Source organism: Ascaphus truei, chromosome 4, assembly GCF_040206685.1.
Source record: "Ascaphus truei isolate aAscTru1 chromosome 4, aAscTru1.hap1, whole genome shotgun sequence".
NCBI lineage: Eukaryota > Metazoa > Chordata > Amphibia > Anura > Ascaphidae > Ascaphus > Ascaphus truei.
The window spans coordinates 331,805,816-331,828,249 of record NC_134486.1 but is presented as its reverse complement, the minus strand read 5'-3'; the positions used below and the strand labels follow the sequence as shown (position 1 = coordinate 331,828,249).

The window sequence follows — 22,434 nt, the reverse complement described above, 5'->3', positions numbered from 1 at the left end:
GATTGGCTGTGAGAATCATGTGCCTTTTTTTTGGGGGGGGGGGAGGGGTGGGAAGTGATGTCATTTAAAGGCAATGAAGCCAGCCAATCAGAATGGCTGTGCTTCATTCCCTTTCAGATGATGTCACTAAATCCAAGATGGCCGGCGGCACATGGTATTTCAGCCAATCAGATTGTGGGAACTATATCCCCAACCGCTAAGGTAATGAAGGGGTTAACTCCACCAGCAAACCCCTCCCCCCACAAGGCTTAAACCCCCACCAAGGGCCAAATACCACCTTCACACACCCCAGCTACCCACAATAAGCATGGCACTGGTGGTTAACCCCTTCATTGCCTTAGCGGTTAGCCGCTAAGGTAATGAAGTTGCCTGTAAATGCATTTGTCATGCATTGGATTCATGTCGGTGATCTCAGGTGCTAATATTAATGGGTATCAGCTCCAGAGACCCCCGGCATCAATCTGATGCAGGAAAAATTCATTCATCGGAAGCTTCGGAAGATTCCACACCCACTTCCAGAGAATGTCCCATCTTTTCAGCTTCATCAGCTAAGGATTCTTCTGGTTTTAATTCAGCACGTGTACCTTCTTTTGTTGCCTGCTGGGTGGCTGAAGGTTTTGCTAGTGCTTGTTTAGGTGGTTCAAATTTTGCAACCCTGTCTTTCAGATGAGCGGTATTCCCAGCTCTCACTGTACCCTTGTCTTCATGGGTTTTTGAGGCTGTGGGATGCTGAAGCTTAGTCAGGGTCAATACTTGTCCTTGTAAGACATTAATCTCATCCGCGAGAGATCCCTGTTTTTTGAGTGCGTCTTGCAAGTCTCTTCTCAGGGAATTTATCTGCATGCTTTGCTTTCTCTGAGCTTGCCTCCACATTTTTATTGCATTGTGAAGCACTATGAACTTCTTTGCTTGGGCCACAGTTACTTGTTTCAGTTTCTGGGCCTACTTGTGCTCCCTTTTGTGCCGCGTCACCTGGGTTCTAAGCTTGGCTTTTAGCGTTGCTTTGGTGATGCTCAGGGTAGCCTTCAGTTTCTCATGCTGCTTTGCGGGGACATACTGGGTCATCAGACGTTCCTGCAGCACTTGAATTTCTTTAACAGCCTGCAGATTATCATCCTGCAGAGTTCGCTGCTTCTCCTCTGCCTTCTCGAGGTGCGTACGCAGACCTTGCAGTTGGTTCTGCAGTCGGTGCTCTGCTTCAAACTTTTCCTTGACTTCTTCTGTCAACTGAAAATTTTCTCCTTTCAGTTTTAAGTTTTCTCTTTTTAATCTTGAATTTTCTCCTTTTTCAGTCTCTGTATTCTTCAGTGCTTCTTTGCAGTCCTCCTTCCATTTACGCACATCTGCTTTGAGAATGACAATCTCCTGGCGTGAGACTTCCTCCTCTAGGTTGAGCGTCTGAAGCTCCTTCTGAGAGACTTTGAGATCTGTATCAAGATTACCAATAGTTTCTTTAGCAATGTCCAGCTCCTCAGTGAGACTGTGTAGTTCCTTTCTGGAAACTTCCAGGTCTGTGCGGCAGCTGTTGGTCTCATGATGTGAGGTATCAAGTGCTCTGCGGAGTGTCTGAACCTCTTTCTGAGATACGTCCACTTCTATCCGAACACTGTTGACCTCCTGTTGTGAGGCATTCAGCTCTATACTAAGAGTGTGAACCTCTTGCTGGAAGACTGTCATCTGCTTCAGTGCCTCCTCATACTTCCGCTTTAGCGTAGCCACCATTTTATCAGATTGGCTCTGCTTTTCATCCATGGCGGAAATAGTAGCCTTTGCAGTCTAGCTCAGTCTTGAGATCGTCCAATTCTGTCCCAGATTCAGAGTACATTGCGAGCACCGTCATCTGTAACTCAGCATTATCTGCTCTCTCAAGTTTCAATTGTTCTCGAAGTAGATCACAGTCACGCCTGGCAATTTTCAGGGCGTCTTCAGGGCTGGTCAAGGGATCGTCACTGACTGGTTCTGGCTCCGCTTCCCTGGGATGACTGGTTGAGGGTTCCTCACTGTTGGCACCGGACAGACACTTCTTTGGGGTACACGATTTCTGCCTTGGGCCCTCTGGATATTCGGTTAACCGCGGGACGAATTCTCCATTTTCTCTAGGCTGCAGGGCAACTCGGTCCCCCTTTTCCTCCACAGGATCTGCGGACTTGTCTGTTCCTTCCACGGTAAGTGAAGAACCGCTTTTCTTTTTCTTTTTTTGCCTTTTTGATTTGGATGACACCGTCCCTTCAGGGATATTGGTTCTCCATCTTCATTTGAAATGTTAGCAGCGTCACTGGATCCACCATGCTTTTCTTGCAACTGTAATAGCTGACGGAAATATTCGGTGATCCACTGCTCCCGCTCTGTCTCCTGCTGATCATATTCGTCATCAAAGGGAGCGGTCTTTTCTGTTCGTGCCGAGTTCAGGCACCCCCACCATTCTTGGGGTGTTTTGTGGGTGTTACTCGGTTTGGGTTCCCCGTAAGAGAGGTCTTCCTCTTTATTGGACTGGAAGGGCCACTCTTCCGTGGGGTAGGGTTCATTACAGGAACGCTGTATCTTGTCCTCCATTTTTAGGCTATCAGGGGTAATTTTCTTCCTGACCTCAGGAGGCGCTATTGCAGCTGTTGCCACTGTATTTGCTAGAACCCCCAATTGTGGTAGTCCTACAGGTGGGCATATTTTGCTTGTAGAGGTCGTAGCTCTCACCGGCTTCTCTGTAGAATTTTTTTTTCTTGGGTATTTTTTTTCAATATCAGCAGTGCTGTGCATGCATTTTCTCTTATCAGGTATTCATGATGTGCAGTTGCTAGGTAAAAAAAGTCTATTTGCTTTCCACCATTTACTTGCTAGGTTAATCTCTCATTAGGTATGCTGAATGTATAGTTGCTAGGAAAAAACTTCTGTTTGCTTTACACCATTTACTTGCTAGGTACAATCTCCCCGCTTCAGCAACAGAATTTGGTTTTCTGCCTGAGTTCAGTAATTTTCAGTCTCATCTTTGGGTATTATGGCATACACACTTCACACTTTGGGTGTCTGTTTTTGCTCCCAAGATATATAGGCAGACTTTTTTACTTGCAAAAAAACCCCATTCTTTTTAGTGGACTATTTCTTTCATTCCCGGCAGGGTGACTCAACATTCAGCAATTGGTTTTGAAAAACCTTTTACACAGTTCAGAAATCACTTTTTCCCCTATAGGACAATTTTACACTCAGCATTTGTTTGCTAAAAAATCCCCTGCTTCAGCACAGTCTTGCATCAATTTTCACACTTTTCTGCATATAATCCATTCACAGCTGGTAGCCCTATGCAGTGTGGCAACCTCCATCTGCAAAATCAGTACCACTCGTGGGTCACCATCTGTATTCACTGCTTCAGCGAAACTTTTGAAAACAACAAACACCTATCCCTTTTTAAGGGCTGACTCACTTCTTGAACCCTGACTATGGCTGGAAGGCAAAACCCCTATTTCAATGACCATATTACACTTTGTGATAGGCAAAAAAGGATTAGCTGTTTCAGCAGTCTCTCTCCTCTTGGATTGGGGCAAAGAGTCCATCTGTGGTTTTGTAAGTTTCAGTGCAGTGTGGTTTCAGTGGTGTGTATCCCTTTAACTCTGATCTCTGCTGCATGAGGGTTTTTTTTTTTTTTTCTAAGTAGCTCAGACTGTTTGTAGGCAAAAAGCATAACAAAAAAAATTTCACATAAAAATCTCCGGTCCTTTTTAACTTCAAAGACACCTCTTGTCCCACTTCGGACACCATATGTAGACGGACGTTCACAGAGGTACACAATTGGAGACTTTATAAGGTGAAATTATAATAGGCTTTATTGAACCTTTTCATCAGGAAATCATCCAAACACAGGGGGGGGGAACAAAGCTTCTATTCACTTGGGAGTATTTCTAGTGAAATCCTATGCAATTAATTCACATCTCCGTTAGTTAAGCATGTCTCGCAGCCCCAAAACATATAGCATGAAATAAGCAGATATAAGCAGTCTCTTAATAATGAAAGTCTTATCTGTTAGCTGCTGCAGAGTAAGCTTCTCTGCTCTCCTGGAACCGCACCCGTGCGTGCACAGAAAATCAGCATCCATGTTTAGAAGTCTTATTTGGTGTCTTGAAATCAGCTATGCTGTGCAGAGCTCAAGACCAGTCAGCTCCAGAGATATGTGTTCTCTTGGTCAGTCTCTCCTGGGAGACTCAAGAACACTCCTCTGTCTCCAAAGTTCAGCTCTCAGTCAGAGCTAAGGAGTTATTTCCTGTCTCAACAGACAGGCTTTTGTAAGCAATCAGGCAGGTGGTGTTTATTAATTGACTACCAGCAGCTAACCACCACACTGCTAGATTAAAGGCACATTACTTGAACAGGGATTACTCCCCTGTTACAAGGCCCCTTAGACTTTTGACCATTTTTTAATCTACTAAACATTTCTTGAGCAAACATTGCAAGTCCTATATAAAGTACATTTCTCTTTACTTTCTTATTATACATTTGATAAAGGTGTGTTTTTGGACAACTCTATACTGTTTTTGCTAGGACTAGGTGATTTTGTTATAAATTAGACATGACCAAATGCAGCTTTTAAGCTGATTTTGGCTACTTTGGAATTTAACTAACACATAAAACAAATACTGTGTTAAAAATAGTGCATGTGTGCTCTTCTTGCTGCAGCTTCAGCATATCATGATAAAGTAAATTGTTGAATAAGGTACCTAATTTCTCCTTAAAGCTTACATAAACATCACATAACCAAAATATATCATTTCTACCCAAAATGTTTTTGTTTGACAAATTACAAAGCTTTGTGCAGTAAGGTATAATATTAAACATAAATAGGCAAGTTTGTAAATGGATATGTCCCACATCAATTCAGTAGTAAAGAAATTGTATGTCAGTTTCAGCTCTCTTTATGGATTGGGTTTATATATAGCCAAAAACAAAGAACAACATTTGCCATTCAAATCATGCAAAATAGAAAACATATCGCTGATAACAATAAAAACTCCACATCAGTCAGAGATGGAACACAAACCAGAAAGAAAAGACAAATCATTTCCCACATCCTATCTTTTTTTTTTTGGTTGTCAGAACATTATTTGATAACCTATTATTTCTTCATCCCCTTGCTGCCAGAGGTAATACTTGGGTATTAGCAAACTGAGCAGGTGCTCTGTGCTCCATTTCTTAGCCATTAAAGTAAAAAGTATTCTATTAAAATGTTAATGGTATATGGCTCAGAAACCTTAAATCTAACACATTTGTGTTTTTACAGTTATGGCGGATAATAAGAGGACAAACTGTGTGGTGGATCCATTGCTTACTATGTCTCCATAGTATATCAGCACATACTCACAGTGCTAAACCACACACTGGGTCTATAAAGTGTGCTGATGTCAGCACAGTTTATGCACCATTTGCAGTCAAGAGCTGCTTGACACTTCAAATACTGTGGGAAGAGATCTTTCAGTGACCCAAATGTATTTTCCTCTTATCTCTTATGTCGATGCAGCAGTGCATGCTATCTGCTCTTTAGATTTTACATGCTGCTGACTGACTTGGTAGGTTGAAACCAGTTTATTATTTTTTAGGTTGAAATTTGAGATCTTTCCTAAAAAGTAAAGTCTTAACAATAATACAAGAAGTGTGTCTTTTATTCACTTTGTAAACTTGTAGGAGAGGCCTGCAGAAGAGTTTACTTGGCTGTCAGATTAAAATAGCATTTCTTATTTCTAGAAGCTCTGTTTTAATTAAAAACAACCAATTTGCCTCTCAGCCATCATGCACTGCTGCTTTAGATATTTTTTATTGATTATTTCAAGCATTTTAGGACAAGGCAATCTTAATTTTCTAAAAGTATTTTTTATTGAGGTAATTGTGGTATTGGTATACGCATAAGGGCAGATCCTTACTAAGACAAACAGTAACATCAGAACAATATTGTCCATTCAGTTACAGTAGTACAGTTACCATCAACATAAAATCCAATACACTGTATACATTTGTATTTAATGTTTTTAAAAATAGCTATTATATTGACCTAAAGCAGATATGTTACTGTACCTTCTCAAGATGACATTGCCCAAAATAAAGTGAACGAATACAACACTTTTGGAATATCAATTCCTGTTATAAAGGTGTTTATATGCTTCCCCTCCTCCCCCCCTTGGCTGAATTTTATCTCTAATTGCCCTGTATATGGGTTTTCATGATCTCCCCTGAATCAACACCCATCATCAAAGGAATTAGTGTAATCTTATCATATTTGAAGTATCTAATTGTTTCATATGACAATTTCTAAATGAACTATGCCTAAGCATCCACCGTAACTTGTCAGAACTTTTATTTGATCGAAAATGTATTTTCAGAATACACTACAAATGCAAAGTATGCAAAAAAATAAATCTGTATTAATATGACTATTACTTTATTAAATAACACATGCCATTTCTTAAAAATGTTTGAAAACAATTATACATCATTATCGTTATCCTAAACGAAGACTTGTACTGTGTGGGATTATGTTCATGTATTTAGGTAACAAAAAGAAGCACCTGCACTCAAGTATTTGTAGCTATAATTTACCAGTTTTGCTTTACTAATATATTGTACAGAAAAAATATATTCAGTTACATGTGCATAAAATACATATTAAATAAACAACACACAAAAATGAAAATTTATTTGAAATTGGATTTAAAGGCTTGTTTAACGTACTGTACAATACATAATTAAAAGCTGTTTAGACATTTGGTTTTCACTGTAGGTTTCCATATCTTTTTCATACGAATTGAAGCTGCCTATAGTATAACCAATGTGAATATTAATCAGGGTGAATCTTTTCAGTTGACTAAAATGATCTATTTGTCTAACTCTAGCAAAATGACCACTAATCTCGCAAAATCTAATTTCCTAAATGTGGCAGCAGACTTTAAAATATAAGCTGTACTGTAATTGATGCATTCTGTGCAATTTGCTGAATGCTGTCCTACACAGAACCATCTATAAAAAAGACATTTGTTTAGAAAATTAAAAACGATTAATGTGATGTTGTTACAACATACAGTACTGTACATCAGTTTTAAGTTCCTTATACTAGCGGGGCTCAACTCCCGTTCTCAAGTCCCCCTAACAGGTCAGGTTTTCAGGATATTCCAGCCTCAGCACAGGTGGCTCAATAAGAGGCTCAGTCAAAGACCACTGATTGAGCGACCTGTGCTGAAGCAGGGACTGATTAAGCCACCTGTGCTGGAGCTGGGACTGCCTGAGCAACTTGTGCTGAAGCAGGGACTGATTGAACCACCTGTGCTGAAGCTGGAATATCCTGAAAACTTGACCTGTTGGGGGGGGGGAGGGGGGGGTGGAGGGAGAGGCTTGAGGACTGGAGTTGAGAACCCCTGCCTTATACTGTAGTTCTACATAAAAAGGAATCGTCTTATAATGTGCAAATAAAAAAAATGTGGCACTTTCCACTAGTCACGGCTGTTTTGTGTATAAATTTAGATGATTATTACCACAACTTTTTTTTTTTCATTTACAGTCCCAGTTCTATTTAAAGAAAATGTGGGTTACTTGAGGAAGTTTTTCCCTTTCTTCTTTATCAGAATAGTTTTTACTTAGTGTTCAATAAATTACTTTTTTTTTAACCTTTGACATAACACTGCTACTTTTTCAATCCACTTCGACATCAGTGTGTAAATATATTGCAAAAAGTGAGAATTGGGTCAGAATTATTTATAAAACACACATTTTATAAGATACCCTAGTGATTGCAAGTTGGTAATATACTGTATAGTTAAAGCCTTACATGTACCTTGGATTTGAAGAACATAAGACCAAGTTCATGAATAAGGTCTTCAGAAAAATGTGGCGATGCCTACTATGGACCCAAGGGGTAAAAGATTATTATTATTTTTTTTCCTAAAAAGTTTTATTCCCGTTTTCAAGTATGTCCTGGGCATAGTTAAGATGACAAATAATACATGGTTACAATACATAGTAACATAAGTGAACAAGGTATACATTATATACAAGATATTGCATGCAAAGTTAGAGATAATATATATTATAGGTGCATGTAACATTTTCAGACAAGATTAAAATGTGAGACAGCTTTAGTTTTGAAAGAACTTAGACTGGTGGTGGCTGTGAGAGTCTCCGGTAGATTGTTCCAGTTTTGGGGTGCATGGTAAGAGAAGGAGGAGCGGCCGGATACTTTTCTGAACCTTGCGACCATGAACAGTCTTTTGGGGTCAGATCTCAGATGATAAGTGCTGCATGTGGTAGTGGTGAGGAGCTTATTCAGATAGCTTGGTAGCTTGCCCAGAAAGTATTTGAAGGCAAGACAGGAAAGGTGAACTTTGCACCTAGACTCAAGTGATGACCAATCTAGTTCTTTGACCATTTTGCAGTGATGTGTGTTGTAGTTGCATTGGAGAACAAAATGGCATATTGAATTGTAGAGGGTGTCAAGTTTGCTAAGGTGGGTTTGCGGTGCCGAGTCATATACTAAGTCTCCATAGTCGATAATTGGCATTAGCATCTGCTATGTGATACATTTTCTGACCAGCAGACTTATGGAGGATTTGTTCCTGTAAAGTACACAGTTTGGCATAGGTTTTGGATGTCAGCGTATCAATGTGCATCCCAAATGTTAAATGGGAGTCAAACCATATGCCCAAGTATTTAAAACTAGTAATAGGAGGTAGGGTGGTGTTAGCATTGGTTCTGATCTTGAGCTCAGTTATTGGAAGCTTTAAAAATGTACCATTGATCCCAAATACCATTGTTACCATCTTGTCAGTGTTTAAAAACAGGTTGTTTTGGGAAATCCAATTTTCAAGTGTCAAAAAGGCAGACGGAAGTATGTGTTCAAGTCGGAGAAGCTAGGGCTGTGTGCATATAGGATTGTGTCATCTGCATAGATGTGTATTGAAGCTTCCTTACAAGCTGTAGTAAGATCATTGATGAACACAGGGAAGAGAAGGGGCCCCAGGACAGAGCCTTGCGGGACACCACAGGTGATATCCAAGGGGTTGGAGTTAGAGCCTGAGATAGACACCCAAACTTTGATTCACATGTGAAAGAGACAAAAAAAAAATATGATACAGTATACATTAAGGTAAAGGTTGGACCAGCTAAATCTAGTCAACTAGTGGCTAGTATTTATTGTGCTTGTAAAATGTAGCTGTCTGTGAGTAGGGTTACTGTTCATGCACTTCTCTAACCCAGGCAGTGCTGATAAAGCTGTGTAATACAGCAGGCATACGTTTATAGGGATTCATGTTAAAATGGATAAGAAGCAAAGTGTGAGACACTGTGAGTGCTCATTTGTATGTCATTACACAGAATCCCTGGCTGCAGTGCGAGTATTATATGCTAAGCCAGGGGTGTTCAAACTCTTTTCTCTGTGCCCTCCTGCCTGCTCTCACCCCCCTTATCTTTTCTCTGGCGTTTTCTGACGTCAAAATGTCATGTGACCCCATGGTGTCATTTGAAGACACGTTGCCATGACGATGCGTCACCGGAGTGTGCTCCCCGGCATTTAATTTAAATGTTGTGGGGATGAGCTCTGGGCCTCTGTAAGCACTGTACCCCACCCCCTAGTTTGCACACCCTGTGCTAAGCGATATTGACAAAAGGCAGGTTTGCAGACCTGTCTGAGACATGAATGTGCCCACAAGTGGTATTTGTATTTGTTGTAAACTCACGGTCTAAGTATTAGCTCCAACTTTAGGACTAGCTAAGTCATTGCTATATTGCTATTCAAGTTTCATACAAATATGCATATATTAGTTATAGTGGACACATGGAGCAACCTCCAGTTCCAGCAGGTGTAGTCAGGACAAAAAACATGGAGGTATTTAAAAATGAGTGGTTAAAGCACAAAGAACCTTTCAGTTTTGAAATATAAGAGGTAAAAAACAAAACTCAAGTAAGAGCTGAGATTATGGATAAGTAAGAAACATGGGACTAAATGAGTGGCACTAATATTCCTTGTCTACATTCAGATTGTTGGTTTCCATGTTATACTGTATATTTGCATGAACATCTAGAAGAATCATATTTCCTAAATTTGTAACGTGGGCTTATATTGGATGTTAACTATCCCTGAAACGAGAACATGATGTTTGAAACAACCATCAAATTAGGGGGTAATCATTTATATTTTTCTTTAGTAAGTGAATATATTGTAACAAAATCATGGCATTTTATTTCCTTTTTTTGTATTTGGACACTATGACAAAGGGTGCATCAATGCAATTAGCATTTTGTTTTAATACACAGCACCTGTCTCTGTTTGCATTATGCGTTTGAAAGTTTTTCTTTCGTGTAAGGGATATTGTTATCGAGGGAGGTTTATACTACCTCAGAGCTGGTGGACATCTATGATGCTTGTTGAAGGTATAAAAACCAGACACATCATTTGATAATACCCGTATAACATGTGCATCGGTTTTACTGTATATATATATATATATATATATATATATATATATATATATATATATATATATATATATAGTTATACGTTACCGTTCCAAGGATTAGTAAACAAGAGACAGCACTCAAAGTTGAAAATCAAAGTGTATTAGTGAAAGCAAAAATACATCCAGAAACCCAACGTTTCGGTCCTACAGAATGGGACCTTCCTCAGGGGGAAGGTCCCATTCTGTAGGACCGAAACGTTGGGTTTCTGGATGTATTTTTGCTTTCACTAATACACTTTGATTTTCAACTTTGAGTGCTGTCTCTTGTTTACCAATCCTTGGAACGGTAACGTATAACTACATTCTCTATATGGGACGTGCACCTGTGGCTTACCAGCACCTATTGGAGTGCCAACTGCCTTATCTGACTATATATATATATATATATATATATATATAAAACAGAAAGAAATCAGCGCTAGGACTAACACAAATGAAACACTATAAGTGAGTAAATGGGTGACTAATAAATGTACTGACCCAGGTGAAATGAGCTAGCAGGATGCAGCCCTAATGAGGATATGCCTATCCTGATTAAATGGAAGAAAGAAAAAAGGCGTAATCCTGTATAGCAATAAAAAACAGGAAAATGTATTAATTAAGCAAGAAAGGCTAGGTGACTGAATAGATTAAAACAAATACAATGATGCCAATAGACACAATAAACACAATATATGACAATAAAAAACAAGAGTACTCTTGAAAATAAAAAAGAAGGGAAATGTGACCAAAAAATGTCCAATAGCGCAAATGTAGGAGGCAGTGAGATGTGGGAGGAATTGTCACTCGATTGGTAGCAAATGATTGGAGCAACAAATGGGGACGCAGAGACCCCTGTGGTCATCGCGGTTACATCCTTTGGTGAGACCATTCCTTAATCCCTTGCCTATGCTATTTGCTTACCCCCCATCTCCATCTATAGAGGTCAATATCAGCCTGATTTTTCCACGTTTGCATCCACAATCTATCATCTGACGGGTCAATTACCTCTCCCCATTTGTTGCTCCAGTCATTTGCTACCTATCGAGTGACAATTCCTCCCACATCTCACTGCCTCCTACATTTGCGCTATTGGACATTTTTTGGTCACATTTCCCTTCTTTTTTATTTTCAAGAGTACTCTTGTTTTTTATTGTCATATATTGTGTGTATTGTCTATTGGCATCATTGTGTTTGTTTTAATCTGTTCAGTCACCTAGCCTTCCTTGCGTAATTAATAAATGTTCCTGTTTTTTATTGCTATACAGGATTGCGCCTTTTTTCTTTCTTCTTTATATATATATACACACACACACACACACACACACACACACACACACACACACACACACACACACACACACACACACACACACACACACACACACACACACACACACACACATATATACACTTTCTCTATAATTTATTTTCTTTGCAATCCTCAAATCACAAGCTGATGCAGTTGGACCCATTTGGAGAAATGTACCTTAAAATATTGGTACAGACAAAAACAGAAAATTTGTTTTTTTGCAACAGTTTTGCTCCAAATTTTCCTAGGGGTTCAAACTCCTATGTAAACTCTTACCACAGTGTTTATAAAATTCTGATGTTGTGGTATGAACTACATGTTGTGACTGATGATAAACCATGTTACATATGTTTGCATTCAATTTCTGTTTAAAAATATAGCATTAATTGCCTTTCTAATCTAAGACAACAAAGCCTGATAAAAACAGTCATCAGAATGTAAAGTTATTATTACTCTAATTGTTATCATTTACATGCTACTTTAGTATTATTTTTTTATTTTATCAATTGTAAATATACTTTTAAATGTAAATATTGTTTGGAATTGTAGCATCTTTCCTCTGTTGCAGTACATGGAGTTTGGGAAGAGTGGTCACCTTGGAGTTTATGTTCCTTTACGTGCGGAAGAGGCCAAAGAACAAGAACAAGGACATGTACTCCTCCCCAGTATGGGGGACGATTGTGTGATGGACCTGAAATGCAGCATAAACCTTGCAATATCGCCCTTTGCCCTGGTGAGATTGATATCAGTATTTTATTGATAGACCTTCAAGTGTACCGGTGGTGATGATGAATAGTAAAATATTTTACTTCTATGTGTTCCTGTTTGAGAACTGATGTATGGGTAACACAAAGGTGTCAGGACAATTCTATAGTCACAATCACATTAATTTAATTGTGAAATACTTATAAACATCAAATGATGAATAGATGGAACTATTTGGTTTATTTACACTCTTTTTGTGCCTATTTCAGCATTTAGTCATGTGAACATGAATAGTGGTTGTCAGTGTTTTGATACATGGAATAGACGAAAAGTGTTAATGCAACATTGAGGAGAAACAAATATGAATAAAATACATACATGAATATAACCTAGCTTAATATAATATACGTTAAATAATCATTGCATATTCCATTAATGCCTCAGTAATGTTTTATTCTTATTAGCTTTTATAATTTCAGTTGTTTCCATTTAGAAATGCACCTGTTTCAATTGGCATACTGTAGCATAGAACAGTGGTGTCCAGCTCCTGTCTTCAAGGGTCATGGACAGGTCTGTTATTCAGAATATCCTTGCTTCAGCACAGGTATCTCAATCAGTGACTCAGTCATACAGACTGAGCCACTGATTGAGCCACCTGTACTGAAGCAGGGATATCCTGAAAACCTGACCTGCTGGTGGCCTTTGCGGACTGGAGCTGGCCATCCCTGGCATAGAATGTTCATAAAATGTTCAATACTGACACATGTACTGCCTTTCTCATTACTATGGTGGAGGTTTAGCACCTTCAGCTAATTAGGGAAGCTGCCGGATTGATGACATGTTACTCTGCATATCTTGTAAAGACTTTCACGGTTTCCTTTTTTTATTCTCAACATACCTTCAGACAGTGTTACAAGAACAGTAAAGGTTTTCAAATACAGAGAACATAAATTGTATGCGTACTACACTTTCTCCTTGCACTTGCTCTACCTTGGAAAGGCACCACACAAATGATCGGCTTAGCTGTGATATTCATCTTTGTTCACTTTCTCGTTATTTGGAAAACAAAGAGCCAAATGACTGGCAAAGAGCCATGATAACACATGGGCATAACCATAAGCTGCCAACAGAAATTGTTTGTAGGTATTGAGGCCAGCTGGCAAGGGTATATATCAGTCGATCCTTTAGAGGATGGATTAGGACAGCAACATGTGGTAATAGGTTCTGAATGTTATTTTAGGTTAGAAAATAGCATCTGTACTCACTTCATACACAGTGTAAGTAATGAAAAAAAATACGCTACTTGCTATAAAAAAAGTTTTACTCCTGAATAGCTGTTTATATTAATGACAAAACTGTAGTGAGATATTACCTACCAATAAGCAAGAAAAGCATGGCATTTTACCATTGAGAGAAGAATATTAGATAGCAATGCCTTTTGTGTTTCAAAATAGCATGCAATAGTTACAGAACAGTACAGTATGTGGCTATATTTTTCTGGTTTAAGCAATTATCCAGCTTGAAAACAAATAATCACAAAGCTTGAATCAGTTTTTGTAAAATCAACAAGATGCTGAAAATGAGAAAAGATTTAAAAAAAAAAACAAAACTATTTTCTGGGTACTTTTTCATCTATGCCACTATTTTGAAAGGGAAAAAAAAATAAAAAAAAGAAGATTTGATTGTCCATGAGAAAACAAACAAGATAAAAAAGCAATTTTCTAGCTAATTTTCTTAAAGTACTGTGGTTATCTGTAGAGATTTCAATATGCTGTGACATACAGTATTAATTTAGCTCCTTACTGCAAATGATGGTACTAGCTGCAAACAAATAGATTAAAACAGTTATTGCTCTGCCTTTACAGGGGCAAAAAATGACTTTTTTTTTAATGCAATGCCTGTCATGAAAATTGCTGTCATACTAAATTATAGTGAGTTGGAGCACTCAAGATTGTAGCGTTCATCTGCCACCGGTGCATGGGCAAACTGGAACTTGCCAGGTACAGTAAGACAAATGAAATGAGGTCTGCACTCATATGGACGATAATATATTAAAGCTGGTTTCTGTCACCCATCAGGGCCTTTTTTAAGATGAAAGATCCTTGTGGGTAGAGCTGGGTGAAACTGTCAAAATCTGTTTCCCGGAATTTCCCTAGCTTTCCATTCAAAATCCGTTCCGCAGTGTAAAATCCATCGACGGATTGTTCCAGTTTCAATCTGTGCGGATTAATCAAAAACTTTCAATGGATACAATCTGTTGACAGATTTGAAGAATCCAATCCGCGGATTCAGCAATCCATTGGAGGATTTTTAATAATCCTCCAACTGATTGTAGAATCCGCAGATTGTATTCTAAAATCCTCCAATGGATTGGGAATCCACGGATTGGATTGTCAATGATAAAAAAAAAATCCGGAAAAAGCAAATCACCCATTTTGAGACTGATTAACGGAAATCCATTTACCAAATGAACCAGCCGATCTGAGGCGGATCTAAATACGCAAAAAAAGTGTGCCCATCTCTAAATGTGAGGGAATGAAATGTCGACCAGCTTTAATAAATTATTTGGTTGAATCATCTATGTTAGTGCACACCTCTTCTCCTTTGACTTTCATGGAAATTTGACATGCCCAAGTAATTAAGTACCTTTGTACTGTACAGTGGTGTGAAAAATAAAGTACATCTTCTTTGAATTCTATGGTTTTACATATCAGGACATAGTAACAATCATCTGTTCCTTAGCAGGTCTTAAAATGAGATAAATACAACCTCAGATGAACAACAACTATTGACATATAAAACAATATTACATATTACACTGTGTCATGATTTATTTAACAAAAATAAAGCCAAAATGGAGAAGCCATGTGTGAAAAACTAAGTATACCTTATGATTCAATAGCTTGTAGAACCACCTTTAGCAGCAATAACTGCAAGTAATCATTTTCTGTATGATTTTATCAATCTCTCACATCGTTGTGGAGGAATTTTGGCCCACTCTTCTTTACAACGTTGCTTCAGTTCATTGAGGTTTGTGGGCATTTGTTTATGCACAGCTCTCAAGGTCCAGCCAGAGCATTTCAATCGGGTTGGGGTCTGGACTTTGACTGGTCCATTGCAACACCTTGATTCTTTTCTTTTTCAGCCATTCTGATGTAGATTTGCTGGTGTGATTGGGATCATTGTCCTGTTGCATGGCCCAATTTCGGCCAAGCTTTAGCTTTCGGACAAATGTCCTCACATTTGACTCTAGAATACTTTGGTATACAGAGGAGTTCAGAGTTCATGGTCGACTCAATGACTGCAAGGTTCCCAGGTCCTGTGGCTGCAAAACAAGCCCAAATCATCATTCATACACTACCGTGCTTGACAGTTGGTATGAAGTGTTTGTGCTGATATGCTGTGTTTGGTTTTCGCCAAATGTGGCGCTGTGCATTATGGCCAAATATCTCCACTTTGGTCCGTCTGTCTAAAGGACATTGTTCCAGAAGTCTTGTGGTTTTTTCAGGTGTAACTTTGCAAACCTAAGCCGTGCTGCCATGTTCTTTTTAGAGAGAAGAGGCTTTCCCCTGGCAACCCTTCCAAACAAACCACCATACTTGTTCCGCCTTTTTCTAATTGTACTGTCATGAACTTTAACATTTAACATGCTAACTGAGGCCTGTAGAGTCTGAGATGTAACTCTTGGGTTTTTTGCAATTTCTCTGAGCATTGCACGGTCTGACCTTGGGGTGAATTTCAGGGACGTCCACTCCTGGGAAGATTGGCAACTGTCTTGAATGTTTTCCACTTTAGAATAATCTTTCTCACTGTAGAATGATGGACTTTAAATTGTTTGGAAATGGTCTTATAACCATTCCCAGGTTGATGGGCAGCAACAATTGCTTCTCTAAGATCATTGCTGATGTATTTCCTCCTTGGCATTGTGTTAACACACACCTGAATGCTCCAGACCAGCAAACAGCTAAAACTTCGGCTTTTATAGAAGTGGTCACACTTGATGATAATTAATTAATCAAGGGCATTTTATTAGCAGCACATGTCTGCTACTTAGCATCTTAATTCCTATGGAAACAGTAAGGATGTACTTAGTTTTTCACACACAGCATCTCCATTTTTGCTTTATTTGTGTTAAATAAATCATGACAGTGTAATTTGTCATGTGTTGTTGTTCGTCTGAGGCTGTATTTACCTAATTTTTAGACCTGCTAAGGAACAGATTTTTGTTATTATGCCCTGATATGTAAAACCATAGACTTCAAAGAGGGTGTACTTTCATTTTCACACAACTGTATGTATTTTGGTGACTGCTATAGTGCCTGGGTGTCTGTATTGAAAGAAACTCATAGCTGATTGAAGTGGTGACTTGTTAAATCTACAGTATGACTCAGGATTTGTGTTTTGTTTTTGAATTTACAGTTGATGGACAATGGCAGGAATGGAGCTCATGGAGTCAATGTTCAGTGACATGTGCAAATGGCACACAGAAGAGGCAGAGGGAATGCACACCAGCATCTCATGGGGGTTCTGATTGCAAGGGACCATATAGTGAAACCAGAGAGTGCCATAATCAAGATTGTACAGGTATTTGGTCTCCATTTAATAAATGATACATTCTGGGGGAATGTTATGAAATCCAATACATTGTCTCATGGAGTTTTTATAGATATAAAGAGAATAATATTGTGGGGATATATCACTGTAATAGTTTTCATACCACAAGTTATTGTGTTTTTATAGCTGCAATGATACCATCAATTTTAATGTATTAAACGTTTTGATATTATGAAAAAGGTACAATATGGAGACACTGTAGCAAATAATTATGTCAGGAATATTAAACTGCATCAATGAATGTGTTCATTTAGCTCCAAATTAGACAAAAAGGCTCTTTAAGCATTCGGCAAACTATTTTATAAAATATGGCTTTCTCCTGTGGTTTATGGTTTATGAAGCCATTATAGTTTTGAGATAGAAAGCTATCATTTACATGTGCTGCATACTTGTTTTAGGGTCTCATCAACTTCTGTTTACATCATTTTAAAGGATATGGCCCAATTTTGAGGGTCATTATTTTGGGAATTATGGTCTGGGAATTACGGTCTAGGAATTACAGTAGCACACATTTTATAGCTCCTAAAAATGATGTGGTAAGAAAAGACTTGCAGATTAGTGAGATACATCTATCAGCAACACAATTATATTGTATGTCTTTATTTATGTAGCGCCAAAAGTGTACTCAGCGCTTCACAAAGAATACAGTACGGGAATTATAATAATACAATAAGTGCAGTGAAATCAAACAATAGGAAAGGAAATCCCTGCCCCGAAGATCTTACAATCTAAGTGGTATGATGGGAGACAGCAGGTGAGAGAATAAGTGCTGTAGATGGCAGTGTTTGGCCCAATGGGTGGTAGGAGTGACTGTGGGTGTGGGACAATAGCCATGAGTGCAGGTTATTGGAATGCTTGATTTGTGGGTGAGTTTTAAGGTTAGTCAGTATTAAATCAAGGGTTAACATCATTTACAAGGGAAGAGATGGCAGGGAGGCGTGGGTGAGATCAGGTGTGTATGTCTGCATTCAGGCTTAGGGGAGATCCCAAGCAGCAGGAAGCAGTTGACAGAAAGTGTGAATAGAGGATTTGTGCAGGTGTTTTTATTGAGGGGTAAATAAGTTGTTGGGAGAGAAGTGTATAAAAAATGGTGCAGTGAGAAGTGGGGAAGTTCGAGAGAACAGAGACGTTCACAAAGGAGTGAGAAAACGATAAACAGAAAAGGCAATAGGGAGGGCATAGTGAGATGCAAGAGGAGAGACTTCCCGGTTATTGGAGGATAGGAAGAGTAAAAATAATCACAGCATTTAGCAAGTCAAGTTCTCACAGTTGCAAAGTTTTTGTTGTTGTTGTGCAGAGTCCAGATCTTCCTCTATCTTCACCTCCAATTTCAACTCCAAAATCACTCTACAGACACTTTAAATGTGACACTTTGATGTTACACACAGCCATATGGCTCACAGCCAAGTTAAACTGTCTTAAATACTCTCATCACATGCATTTGACTAACAATTAAGGGAGGGGTTTGCCTAATCAGCTCACAGAAACATAGCAAATAGTTTTTAATTAGATTTTAAGTTCTCTTTCAATTGATGAGAACAGTTGACTCCTGTGGTATTTCTGACCTGTGAGACTACAAATAATTATACTACGTGTATCATCTTTCTGAGATTTACAATGCTCATTAAAAAATCATCTAGGTTATACTCTTGAGATTTGTTTTTTCTGTTAATTAGTAAGATCCCCAGAACTGTTTTTCCCCTTTGGCCATCAGTAGCTGCCAGTGTTGTTGTTCAAATTATAACATGAATCTCTTAATACTTGCTTGTCAAAGGTCAAATATATCTTGTCTTGATAACCCTGATTTGCTTTTTCACAACCCAATGCCTTAAAGTAGCAGTGAGTTCAAAGATTTTAACTAAACTTATAAAATGTAAATAATTAAATCTCAGAAATGTGAATATAAATCAAAGGTCAAAGCCACTAGAACGAAAATAAATGATCACAATAATGAGTCGTGTACAAGGAAACTTCTTTAAAAATGATTTATATTTAATTTTTTTATGTGAAAATAGAAGAAAATGGGGTTATCACTAAATAAAAAAAGATAGAGTAGTAGATTTCACAAGGGGATACGTATTAGGCTTCTGTGAAGTGTGACTGGACAAACAAAATCTATTTTTTTACTTGTTGCCCTGCAGCAGTGCTATATGTAAGAAACTTGTTAGTCAGTTCTCCTACATTTGACACATATCTTTCTGCTTAGATTTATGCCACCTTAATCTTGGCAAAGATCTTTCTGCAGGTAACATGGAAAAAGGGGGAGGCTCCACATGCTATATACGCTTAATTTTTATTATGTTTTTAGTTCAAATCAACTCTCCCATAATTCCTCCTATTCTTTAAAATATATTCTTCACATTTCTGAGTTTAGAAAAGGTGCCAGTAAAGAACTTGGTACATTGGCACTGGGAGATATATGATCAAACTGTGTCTCAATTTCGAATTTACTGTAAAACTGGGTATTGCTTTCCATGACATCTATTAAACATTATGATTACCATCAAAACAGATTTTGATGAACAGAATAGTCTTTATCAATTATGAGTAAGCAACTAAAAGTTTCTTAGAAGAAAAAGACCACATGACCCTCCCAGTGTGCTATTTTGTTCATATATACTGTCAAACAAAAGATTATATATGTTACTGTATTCTCTTTTGCCTCTTCTGCTTGCCCCATATATTTTATGTTAGCTTATTCTCTTTCCTTAACCACTTCCGTACAAAGAAAATATAGTTACCCTGTACCCCTCAGGTAGGCTGTAAAGATTTAGGCTGAGGGTGAAATCAGATCTCCATGACAGGATCCCCAAACAACTGAAAGGCTTTATACATATAAGTAGAGAGCATATTCACACATATAGGGCCTTATGCAGAGAGCATCGTTATTTTGAAAATCGCCATTTTTTGTACAATTTCGCGCAGAAACCGGCAGAAAATGGCGAGTTCCGAAAAACGCGCCATTTTGTTTTTTCAATTGCTAAAACTCGCCTCGCGGCTGGCGAGAACCTCCATCTCGCCATTTTTAAAACTCTCCGAATGCAGAGAGGTGCGAACGGCATAAAGCGGCTGTTCGCGCCAAAAAATGCCGCGATTCTCGCATTTTTGCCGCACCAGGAAAAGATGGCAAGATGGCGCTCGCCGCCTATAGTAAAGGGGAAAAAAAGGCGCGAATTTGTTTTTACACGTTTCTGAAGCGCGCATCTCGCCAATTTAAACTCGCCACACGCATCCATGTTAAACATAGCAGAATTCGCACTTTTCTGCATATGGAGAATAAAACTCTCCAAAAAAAGCTACTTTTTATGAAATTCGCCAATTTTAAAATTCTATGCTCTCTGCATAAGGCCCATAGTACAAAAGGTCCAATTTGACCATTTATTGCATATATAGAAGACAAAAGGTGGACAATGTTTGTTGGTACTGAGATTCCTTCCACAGGTTCTCTCTTTTTATATGTACAGTATGGTAACCATTGTTAGAAGTCTTCTCTATCATGATAAAGCAATGTAAAGTTTAGGTATTGCAACCAGTGGGTTAACCTTCTTGCCTAATGTTTTTTTAAGTTTGGCCTTACATGCGGATCTGTGCCCTAAATAGGAAAGGTTTAATGGCAATTAGTAATAAAACAATTAACGAGGTACTATGTCTTTTGAAGACAACAGTTTTACAACCAACTTTCTCTGATAATTTATACTACAATGACAGGTAGAGAGAAGTGACATACTGTATCACAAATATAATGTGAATAAGGCTCTGTGAGGATAAATGGACTCATATAGATTATTTAAAATCAGAGATCAAAAGGACACAAAAGGAACTTAAACGTTGCACAACTGTTAATGATGCTGTATATACCTGAACTGCGAATGTATTTGGTCATCAAAATGAAAAGATTAGAAAAATGACACTATGAGTAATAGTAGAAAACCTATTTACTTCTCAAAGTTTGAAATTAGCCTTTTATATTGTGCCTCGGTATGAACGGAAGGTGAACCTGGGTAGTATGAGGCTGGTACCAAAAATATGTTAATCACTGGGAGAGAGTTATGGAAAATTTGATCCTTTTTAATTAAATGTATAGTTAAAAATTGCTCACCTCCCAGACCTCAGGTCAGAGAAATGTCCCTGGTCAAGGGAAGTGGGAAACAACTGAAAGGACACATCCTTACAGGCATGTTAAAGCAACTGGAGTCTCTCACTGATCAAAGAATTGTGAGATATACAGTAAGAAGTGTGGCATGAGCCACACAAATTTGATCTAACTGGGGTTCACTGTGTGTGAATTTCATACCTTAAACTTCATGATTTCCTGGGTGGGAACCTACTACAAGACTGCGTGTGGTAATGTATAGGTTTTCTGTTTTATTCCGTTGTATGTTATAAACTGTCCAACCCTATGCACTGTATGTTATCTTGTAATCTTTTTTTCTGTACCAAGCACTGTAACACCTTCCATTAAATCTAAAATGTTATAAGTACTGTCTTTGAGCTCAAATCCCTTTGAAAGAATTGCCCTCATTTTCAGAAACATTTAGCTAAATTGACTTTTTGTTAATTTGTATATTCTTATGGGGGACCAGATACTCCCAAGGTGTAATCCCTTAAATAATACTGGTGGTGGCAGCATAATTGGGATTTACTGCAAGGGTTTTGAGGGTATGCATGCTCATTTGTTGTGCCCTGCGGGGACATGTGTCTTTTAACCCCTTTGACACTGTATATAAGTCATGCATCCCTTGTTATTGACTACTATTGTTTTGTTTCATCTTTTCTCCATGTAGTGGAGAAAATTGAAAGGACACAGTATTAAATTGGTACTGTAGGAACCTACTGAAACGTTTTGCCATGACCTGGTTGCAAGTTTAACATGGTTTGGCCAAATGATTGAACTTATGAGAAGAACATATATAAATAAACTAAACAATTTGTCATTATAGATGTTCACTATACAGTATATTTGCGGTCACTTTCCCAGTAGCACTGCTGTTGGTACTTTTAAGTATATAAATAATAAATATGTAACCCCCATTCCATGGCTATTAATGGTGTCACATCAGATGGTATCCTTCTCCTCCAAACGTAGGTTTCCTGTTCCTTTAACAAGCACTAGTTAACAATTGGGGCACATTACTAAACTGGAAAACCACAAACAGTGACATAGACATAGCTAGCTGCAGAATAGACACATATAAATGTATATATAGGACTTACATTGAGGACCCCAGTCAGAACTCTGAAGAACCTGCATCTGAACAAAGGGTGGGGCTATTAATAATCTTACATTGACATTACACATCACATGACAACTAGGGGAGGGGCGGAACTTGAGTGAGCCCACCCAGT

The 22,434-nt window shown here is 38.3% G+C and overlaps 1 protein-coding gene across 13 annotated transcripts in view; it reads left to right on the top strand.

The window, feature by feature from the left end:
- ADGRB3 (adhesion G protein-coupled receptor B3) overlaps positions 1 to 22,434 on the top strand; it is an 892,370-nt gene that overhangs the window by 350,337 nt on the left and 519,599 nt on the right. For all 13 annotated transcript variants that reach the window (XM_075598089.1, XM_075598088.1, XM_075598086.1 and 10 more), the window contains 2 exons: positions 12,338 to 12,502; positions 16,894 to 17,058. In XM_075598089.1, the coding sequence (XP_075454204.1) occupies positions 12,338 to 12,502; positions 16,894 to 17,058 (330 nt within the window). The remainder of the gene's footprint in view (positions 1 to 12,337; positions 12,503 to 16,893; positions 17,059 to 22,434) is intronic.